The sequence below is a fragment of the Penaeus vannamei genome, chromosome 27, assembly GCF_042767895.1.
Source record: "Penaeus vannamei isolate JL-2024 chromosome 27, ASM4276789v1, whole genome shotgun sequence".
Lineage (NCBI taxonomy): Eukaryota > Metazoa > Arthropoda > Malacostraca > Decapoda > Penaeidae > Penaeus > Penaeus vannamei.
In genome coordinates, this window is record NC_091575.1 from 31,912,567 (window position 1) to 31,922,566 (window position 10,000).

General features: G+C 52.9%; 1 protein-coding gene across 2 annotated transcripts in view; it reads left to right on the plus strand.

Moving 5' to 3' along the window:
* Positions 1 to 1,442: 1,442 nt before the first annotated feature.
* LOC113813105 (DNA-binding protein D-ETS-4-like) overlaps positions 1,443 to 10,000 on the plus strand; it is a 14,859-nt gene continuing 6,301 nt past the window's right edge. The window contains exons 1-3 of one of the 2 annotated variants that reach the window (XM_027365046.2): positions 1,443 to 1,590; positions 2,961 to 3,693; positions 9,570 to 10,000. The exon at positions 9,570 to 10,000 is cut by the window's right edge and continues 259 nt beyond it. In XM_027365046.2, coding sequence (XP_027220847.2) covers positions 1,564 to 1,590; positions 2,961 to 3,693; positions 9,570 to 10,000 — 1,191 coding nt within the window. In that variant the 5' untranslated portion in view covers positions 1,443 to 1,563. Of the gene's footprint in view, positions 1,591 to 2,691; positions 2,788 to 2,960; positions 3,694 to 9,569 lie in introns of those variants that run through there. The other variant, XM_070141189.1, reaches the window with a different exon arrangement.

The following is a 10,000-nucleotide window of genomic DNA, read 5'->3' on the forward strand; positions in this document are numbered from 1 at the left end:
TCTGCGTGGTGGTGCGCACATGGTGGGGGGGGGGAGAAAAAAGAGTTATGGAGTTTCGAGGTTAAGTTATGGGATTACTTGTTCTTCGGGTTGAAAGCGTTTGGGGATTTTGGCCAAAGTGTCGATAGTCTTGGGTAGCGAAAAAGGGAATCAGATTGTTGCAGAGAACACCACATATATCATATCATATCGGATTAGGTGCGGCTTTAAAGAGAAGAAGAAGAAAGAGAAGAATAAGATGATGAAGAAGAAGAAAAAGAAGAATAAGATGATAAAGAAGAAGAAAAAGAAGAATAAGATGATGAAGAAGAAGAAAAAGAAGAATAAGATGATGAAGAAGATAAATTTCGTTATATCAGTGCTGGGGAGGATCTAACCAACATCAATATTATTGCAAGTGCATCATGTTCAGCGCTGCAAAGGCCGCATCACCTCCAAGTCTTCCATGATATCAGAAACCGAATGGGGGAACATGAGGCACATGATAAAAATGCCCGAGTCGCATGATCCAAGGAGCCTGGGGTCTGCAGCCGAGGCAATTGCATCTGGCACGAGACGCTCTCAGCTGGTTGCGTCGCCTTGTTGGGTAATGTGTGTACATGAGGTCCGCGGCAGAGGTTTCGAAAAAAAGGGGCGTGGGCGTGGGGTAACGAGGAGGCTGTAACGCAGAGCACTTTGGGCGTTACGGCACGCAAAGTGAATTCTCCGGCCGTAACGTCAGAGGCCGCGGTCGTCAAAGTGGACAGCAGGAGGAGGAGATTTTTAAGTAGATATGTAGCACGCCCCGAGGCCTAGCCGCAGCTGCACGGGGGAGGGAGGGAGGGAGGGAGGGAGGGAGGGGGTGTCAGGAGGAGCAAAATGGAGTGCAGTGTTGGAGAGAATGAACGGTTTCCATACTGCGCGAGTGTGGGTGTTGGCTAGTTGGCTGATCGGTAGAGCTACGACGGGGTAATTAGATGATCCATGATGTAAACTGTTCTCGGAAATATACTTGTGGGAATGCGCCCTTCTCGCTCGGAGCCGCTGAATAACTTTCACTTCGAGAGGGCGAGAGAGGGTTGCCAGCGAGAGTGAAAGGAGAGGCTCCGATTATTAGGGAGAATACTGAGCTATGATATTATTTGAGTCAATTGTGCAAATAAAGTTCATTTGAGTAAAACAACATTGAAACTTCTCAACCAATTGGAGCACAGGAGTGGATTATATTCTGTGCACTGTTTGGTCGCTGCGCCAGCGTTGTCATGGTTACCATTGACGTCATTGGCACCGGGTTATCACATCGTGTTTTAAATACACTCTTAATTTATATTATTTCTATATCAAATTAATAGTCTTGAATGCAGATAAACATTCTTTTGTCGCGAAATTAACCCCCAGCTCCAAAATTCGAAAAGACGAGGCCAAATTCGCAAACGGTCGCCGGCAACCTCTGGAACGTCAGAGCGGGCGAAAAGACTAGTGCAGGTGACGACATCCACTAGGATTATTCCGAGCTGAGGGACCGACAGGAGTAGACGTACTCTGTAGTGCTCCGAGACATAGTTTCTGAATCCTTTTTGCATTATGATGCATACGCTTCTGTATTCTGAGGTAAGTGATAGGGGTTGTCTTGTATCTTGATTTTGAGGTGTGTGTGATGGCGGTTGGTGGCTTGGAAGAGCGAAAAAGGGACGAGTTCAGGAAGAGAAAGCTACAGGTGGTTTGGCTGGCAGTGCGCGAGCGAACGAGATCTCTGGCCCGACTAGAACTTAACTTCGTATGTAAAATTTCTTTTAGTGATGTGCTCATTTAGCTTTTGATTTTAAGGTGGATTTTAGTTCAATTTATTGGCTTTCAGATAAATGGGATGTTTTAGATTTCGGAGGAGGAATTTAAGTGGATAATGGCTCTTTTTTGAAGATTTTTTTTTTTTACTTCGTCATGCAGTGTTCATGATTCCACTCTCAGCAACAAGTTACACCGTCGGGTCGTGTGTGTGTGCGAGTGTTTGTCAGTTTCTGGATGCTTTTACCAACTCGAATATATCTTTCATTTTTCGGAAAGGGAGAGAAGGAAGAGAGAGTGAAGTGATTTTTAGAGGGGATTGTGGGCATCGCGGCGAGGGGCACTGGCTCGATTCCCGCGGCGAGTGTGAGGTGCGGTGCTGTAAGTGGATATGTGTGGGCAGGGTGGGTAGTGGGCACATAACGGGGGGTCTGCTTGGTAACTGCGTCATCACCCTCCCCCCCCCCTCTCTCCCTATCTCCCGTCCGGCCACCCCCCCCCTCCCTCCCTCCCTCCCCTACCCCTCCCCATGAACATCTCTCCCCCTCTCTGCCACCCCCCTCATGCAGCAACTGGCTACGCAGTATGTGCTCAACTCCCCCCCCCCTTCGCCCACCCCTCCTTCCTCGCCTCACCCCCCCCTTCCCCTCTCTTGCTACCCAGTCTCAGCGCCATCACCCCCCTTCTCCCCCTCCCTTCATGCCCTCCCCACCGCCGAGACACTCCCTTCCCTCCGCCTCGCCCTGGACACTGCCTCAATTCAGCCCCCGCTTCTTCATCGGCTTCAGTAGTCGTTTCATGCCGCCCTCCCCCTCCCCCTCCCCCTTTCCCTTTCCCTCCTCCCCTCCTCCTCCTCCTCCTCCTCCTCCTCCTCCTCCTCCTCCTCCTCCTCCTCCTCCTCCTCCTCCTCCTCCTCCTCCTCCTCCTCGGCCGCCCACGGTCATGTCAGCCCCTCGCGACGCCCCGCTCCCTCGCCCACTCGCCCCTTGCGTTAGGCCAGTGACTGAACTCTGCCGTGCGGGTGTGAGTTTCCATTAAGATCGGCCGTAAAGATAGGCCGATGGTATTGTTCGGTGCGCGCAGCTGGTGAGGTCGGGTCGCGCCTGTGATACAATTGTTGCAGGGCGCTGTCGACGTTGCAGCGCGCTGTAAAAGTTGCTATAAAGTGCTATAAAGTTGCGTTTTGTCTCTTGCAGATGAATCAGGCCGTCCCCGGAGTGAGCCTGAGCCCCGGCCACGAAGGAGGCGGCTACGGCGAGTGCCAGGTGCCCTCCCCGTCCCAGTGGTCCGACCCCTGCTACTCCCCCCCCTCCTTCCACTCCCCCCAGCACCTGCCCGGCGAGCTCGACAAGGTGAAGGAGGAGCCCTTCTCCCCGCCGCCCTCCACCACCTACGTGTCCCTGCCCCCCTCCCCCCCGACCTCCCACCTGTCCCTCTCCCCGCAAGCCCAGCACCACGTGTCCATGTCGCCCCCGGGCCCCATGCACGTGTCCGGCTCGGGCCCGTCGCCCCACCACGTGTCCCCCTACGCCCGCCCGCCCTCCGCCCCCAAGAAGGACGGCTTCGAGGCCTCCATCAACATCACGGAGCTGCTGGCCGAGAACCAGGCGCTGAGCTCCAGCCTGAGCCCGACCTCCTACGGCTCCTACCCCGACCACCCCCTTCTGCGCGGCCGCCTGGAGGACAACGCCCAGAAGAAGATCGGCTTCACGTGCCCCTCCAGCGACAACCTGAGCTTCCTCGACACGCTCGTCGACGTCAAGCAGGAGGTCGAGGAGGAGGTGAGCGTCGGGTCGTCCTGCGGGTCGCCGGCAGCGCCTTCGCCGGGGTGTGCCAGCCAGAAGGAGATCTTGGAGACCGTGGAGCTGGCCCTCGAGCACGCCAGGAGGGACGTCCACCGCGTGTCGGACAGCCTCAACATCCCGCGTGGTGAGTAGACCCGCTTCCTCGTCCACACGCACTCTCCATCCTTCTCATACACGTCTAAAACTCACTAATTATCTCCCCTATTACTCATGCTCCTCTAAAATGTATTACTCATTTTTCTCTATCCTTCTCACACACGTCTACTACTTCTTACTCAACATTCTCCATCTTTCTCACACACGTCTAAAGCAGTACTCAGCATCATGCTTCAACATGAACATGATGGAGTCCATTATTCACACATACGCACAGAACATATCGCCACACAGTTTTATTATTTACGTTTTATGTTATGTATTATCTATATATGTATGTTTATTACGAGCGCCTGATCAGGACATTGTTTAGACCTCTCCCCTCCCCCCTCTTTAAATGTTGAGATTTCCAAAGTCTCTTATTTCTGTTCTAAGACTCTCCCTCCCTCCTTCCCTCCTCCTCTACCAAGAGCCTCCCTCCCTTCCCTCCTTCCCTCCTTCCTTCCCTCTCTCTCCATGGTGTCCTCCCTCTCTCCCTCTCTCCTTCCTACTTCCTATGGTGTCCTCTCTCCCTCATTCCCTCCTCGTGGTCTCTCCTTCCCTCTTCCTATGGTATTCTCCCTCCTTCCCATGGTAACCTCTCCCTTCTTCCCTCCCTCCCTCCCTCCTTCGCTATGGCATCCTCTCCCTCCCTCCCTCCCTCCTTCCTTCCCATGGCATCCTCTCTCTCCCTCCCTCCCTTTCTCCCTCCCTCCCATGGTAACCTCTCCCTCCCTCCTCCCTCCCACCTTCCCATGGCATCCTCTCCCTCCCATCCGTCCCTCCTTCCCATGGCATCCTCTCCCTCCCTACACTGTTATTACCATTACCCAGCACGCACCCCGCACCTCCCTCCCCCTCCCCCCTCCCCACCCCTCGTCCCCCATCCATCGTTAGTCGGTAGTGTAGGCTTTATGACAAGAATGGCCTTGAATGCGTCTTGTTCTTGCACGTCCGTCCATAACCACCTCCTCCTCCTCCTCCTCCTTCTCTTTCTTCTTCTTCTTCTTCGCTCTTCTTCCCTCTTCTCCCTTCTCCCTTCCTCTTTCTTTTCTGATCGCTTTCGCTCCTTCCCTCGCTCGTTTCTTTCTTGTTTTTGTTTTTGTTTTCTTGTCCTTTTTCCGTTTGTCTCTTCTTCTCCTCTTCCCGTTCTCTTTTCTTTCCTTTTTCTTCCTTCTCCCTATTTCTTTTCTTCCCTCTTCATTCCTCCTCTCTCTCTTCTTCCCAGTTCTCTCTTTATCTCTTTCCCTTCTCTCTTTTTTCTCTCTTCCCTCCTTCCTTCTCTCTTCTTACCTCTTCCCTCCTTCCCTCTCCCTTCCTCCCCCTTCCCCCCTTTCTCTCTCTCTCTCTCTCTTCTCCCCTCTTCTCTCCCCCTTCCCCCCTCTCCCTCTCTGTTCTCCCCTCTTCTCTCCCCCTTCCCCCCTCTCCCTCTCTGTTCTCCCCTCTTCTCTCCCATCCCTTTATCCCTCCTCAACACCTCTCCCTCCCTTTATCCATCCCTCCTGCCGTCCTTCCTCCATACCTTGTGTCCATCAGCTGACATTTTTCACTCCCATAAGTCGCCAGTGATGAGTCCCACTTCACCTGCGACTCACCTGTTATTTTGACCTTTCCTCTCTCGAAGTGAAGAGGGGGGGGTGGGGGGTAAGGGGGTTGGGGTGGGGGTTAGGGGGTTCGCCGCTGGTCTTGTGGGTACTTTTATTTCTTTCTTTTTCTGTTTTTCTTTTTGTTTTTTTGTATTTTTCGTTATCGTTTTCTTTTGTATTTTTCTTTTTTCTTTTTTCGTTTTCGTTTTCTTTCTTCTTTCTGCTTTTCCCTCTCCTTCTCCACCTCCTGGTCACGCGAGGAGGAATAGGAGGACGAGGAGAAAGTGGAGGAGAATGAGAAGAAAGAGGAGGAGAATGAGAAAAGGAGAAGAAAAGAAAAATAAAATAAGGAGGAAGAGGAAGAGGTGGCTTGGGTTCTGCCACTCGGACAAGACTTAACTTCTTCTTCCTCCTACTGTCTTCCTTAGTGCTTTGGAAGTGCGAGAGACGGACTGAATTTCTGCCTTATCACCCGTATTCGACATTCTCTTTCTACCTCCTTTTTTTTATTCTGAGAAGAAACTTTCAGATTCGTCCTTTCTCTCTCTCTCTGTGTCTGTTACTTGGGTCTCTCTGTCTGTCTTTCTCTTTCTCTTTATTTTTCTTTCTCTTTCTCTTCTTCTTTCTCTCCTTTTTTTCTTTTGCTCTCTCTCTCTCTCTCTCTCTCTCTCTCTCTCTCTCTCTCTCTCTCTCTCTCTCTCTCTCTCTCTCTCTCTCTCTCTCTCTCTCTCTCTCTCTCTCTTGTGTTCTTATCTCTTATCTTATCCCACCCTTTGTCTATCGATCTATTCATTTGTCTATACAAGACTATACCTTGTTGGCGTAGTCTACCCCCCTCCCCCTCCTCCTCCCCCTCCCTCCACCAAAACCAAATTCAACTCTTCCCTTCCCCTTAACTCCTCCTTCTCTCTCTCCCTCCCTCTCCCTCCCCTCTTCCCCCCTCCCCCTTTCTCCCCCCTCCTCTGTCTCTCTCTCTCTCTCTCTCCCTCTCCCTCTCCCTCTCCCTCTCCCTCTCCCTCTCCCTCTCCCTCTCCCTCTCCCTCTCCCTCTCCCTCTCCCTCTCCCTCTCTCAATCTCTTCAATCAAACTTTCCATAAAGACACTTTTTTCTCCAATGACACCCGAACAGCGCCACCAGTTTTGCGAACGAGAAAGCGAGCGAGTGGGAGAGACTCGCAAAGATCAGGTCTTGGGGTATTGCAAATGCTAAAGTTGCAGATTGAGGAGTTTTTGCCCGGGCAGAGCACTGGCTGGGCTGGCTGGGCACTCGGGGTGGGGGGGGGAGGCAATCTGGCCCTTCGGTGTCCTTACGATTAGGGCGACTTTGGCTCGCTCGGTTCGGACTTCTCTCTCCTCTTTTTTTGGGTGGGAGGAAGGGGGGTGAAGCTTACGACGCGGGGATTTCGGTCTTATGGACGAAGGCTTTAAGGGTTAGAATCCCGTGCTATGGATGTCAAAGGGACTCGGGGAAAACTGCTCTTCTATCGGGTTGTAATAGAGTCGATATTTCCTCACAACGCTCGCTTCTGACAGTCATTGTGAGATGCGTGTTGTACAGTGGACAATGTCTGGAATAGTAATTTGATATGTTTTTTTTTTTCTTTTTCTTTTTTTTTCAAATGATTGTACACTGTAAATGAATGGGGAAGTTGGAGTTAGGAAGAGCGGGTGTTGGGGCGAGTCGGGTCTCTCTCTCTCTCTCTCTCTCTCTCTCTCTCTCTCTCTCTCTCTCTCTCTCTCTCTCTCTCTCTCTCTCTCTCTCTCTCTCTCTCTCTCTCTCTCTCTCTCTCTCTCTCTCTCTCTCTCTCTCTCTCTCTCTCTCTTTTATTGATAATTGTTTATTTTTCTCATGCACATGTGTATTAAGATCAAAAAAATAATTATTTGTATTCTTACATGTTTTCGCGCGCACACACACACACACACACACACACACACACACACACACACACACACACACACACACACACACACACACACACACACACACACACACACACACATACATACTTACAAATGTGAGTATATATATGTAAGTATATATATATACATATATATATATATATATATATTTATTTATATTTATATTATATATGCATGATACGGACAATAAATCCACACCACCCAATATATACATCCATAAGCCGAGGCGCAGCGGCGGCCCCAGCGGCGGGCGCGGCAGCAGCGCGGATGGCGCCACCGAGCCTGGCACTCAGTCCCTACACTTAAGACGTCGAGAAGACCGGCCCTTGTGTGGGTGGATGGGCACTGGAGTGGATGCCCGGCGGGGGGGGGAGGGGAGGGCAGGGTACAACGGCCTCGTTGTGTAGGGAGGACTCAGCCACACCTGCTCTCTGTCCGTCACACCCCGCCCCGGTTCTCTCGGGCTGGGACTCGAAAGGATACTTGTGGGGAGGGTTTGTGGTTCGGGGTGGGTGGGGGTGTTTGTGTGGTTTAGGGGCAGGCATACGCACACGCGCGCACGAATATACACATACATACGCACACACGTACGCATCCATACACACACACATACGCATACACACACACACATACGTATACACATACACACACATACGCATACACACACATACACACACACTTATACATATACACACACACATACACGCACATACACACACATACACACACATACGCACACACACACACACATACGCACACACACACACACACACACACACACACACACACACACACACACACACACACACACACACACACACACACACACACACACATACACAAACAAACAAACAAAACACTCACCCACACTCTCCCTCCCCCTCCTCCTCCTTCTCCCTCCCCCGTCCTCCGTCCTCCTCCTCCTCCTTCCCTCCCTCCCTCCCTCCCTCCCTCTCCAGTAACCCTCTCACGTCACCCCTCTCCTACTTTCCTCTCTCCCTTTCCCCTTTCCTCTCACGCCTCCCCTCTCCTACTTTCCTCTCTCCCCTTTCCCCTTTCCTCTCACGCCTCCCCTCTCCTACTTTCCTCTCTCCCTTTTCCCCTTTCCTCTCACGCCTCCCCTCTCCTACTTTCCTCTCTCCCCTTTCCCCTTTCCTCTCACGCCTCCCCTCTCCTACTTTCCTCTCTCCCCTTTCCCCTTTCCCCTCGCTGAGCAAACATGGAGGGAAAACCAACTGACAAAACACCCAACAAGTGTCGTTGAAACGGGTCAGGTTAGCAGCCATGATTTGGGAAGCGGGTAGGCGAGCGAGCGAAGTTAGCGAAGGTTAGCTAAACTTTAGCGGCGCTTCGTGTTGGTTGAGAAAACACGTTGCTTAGCTCGTGGTTAAAGGGGGTTAATGAGGAATTTCGGCAATATTAAAAGGCTTAGTCTGGATAGGAGATTAGCGGCTGGGTTAGAGGGAGGTTTTTTGTTTTAATAAGGATAGGGAAGTAAGGCGAGTGTAGCGATGATGATGCTCAAGTTAGCGGAACCGAGAGAGGGGCATCAGAGGCTGGCTTCGAGGGGATTTTTTAAGATGGGGAAGCAAGGCGAGGGTAGTGATGATGATGCCCAGGTTAGCGAAAGCGAGAGAGGAGCATGGGTTCGCCCTCGGCCGGCGGGGATAAAACAATGCGGGCGAGCGGAGGCGAGCGCTAGAGGTGGGCGCCAAGTTAGCGAACGCGGACAATTTTAGCTCCGATATTTAGCGCTTTTCGCTCGGCTTAGCTTTTTGTGAATGGGCGCTACTACGGCCCTTACGACGCCTCTCGCCGCGAAATACGAGTGATTGACCCGTGAAGGTTAAGCGGGAAAATTAAGGTTGGCGGGAAATGCCTTCTGCTCCTCCCGGGTCCGAGCAGGATCTTGTGACGTAGGCGATGACGTCAACAAGTGTGCACTCTGTCATCAACACTATCTGAAGGTGCATAGTCGAGGGCGGGCGTCGAGTTCGCTCACATCTCCGCCGCGTCCAGGGATTTCGCACGCTAGCAAGACTCGTCCCGTTTCCTCGTAGCGAAAGGACGTGCAGCAGCGCCGGCGGACATTGCTGCGTCTTGCATCCCATTTTCCAAGATGGCGGACTTGTCTCTGAAGTCGCGAACTTTAGAAGCCGCGCCGAGAGTCTTTAATGGTACTTATTGTAGCAGATGAAGCCTTGATGTTTTAATGGAAACGGTGTTTTGGTGCCAGAGTGTTATTTTAAAAGTGTTCTTGTAACGGCTGTAGTGACGCGACGCGGCCGGACCGCGTGCACTCTGCCTCTGCGATTGCAAAGGCAACCATGCTCATGACTGATGTTCTCTGTTGCAGACCCCGCCCACTGGAGCGTGGAGGACGTGCGAAAGTGGCTCAAGCTGCAGGCGGCGCAGCTCAACCTCCCGCCGCTCATGCTGGACTTCTGGAACCTCGCCGGCCCCGCGCTGCTCAAGCTGACGGAGGCGCAGTTCCGCCAGCTGGCGCCCGTGGGCGGCGAGCTCCTCTACGCGCAGCTCGAGATCTGGCGCGAGGCCCTGCGCACGGCGCCCAAGCTGCCCCACACCTACTACTGGCACCTGCAGGCCGACCCGCAGGCCGCCATGCCCATCCAGCCCATCCACCCGCAGCCGCAGCCGCAGCCCCAGCAGCAGCAGCAGCAACCGCAGGCGCCGCCGCAGCAGCAGTGCCAGCCGCAGGTGTCGCCCAGCCCCCAGATGGGGTCCCCGAGGAGCTCCCCCCTGGGCCTGGCGCCGAGCCTGAGCCAG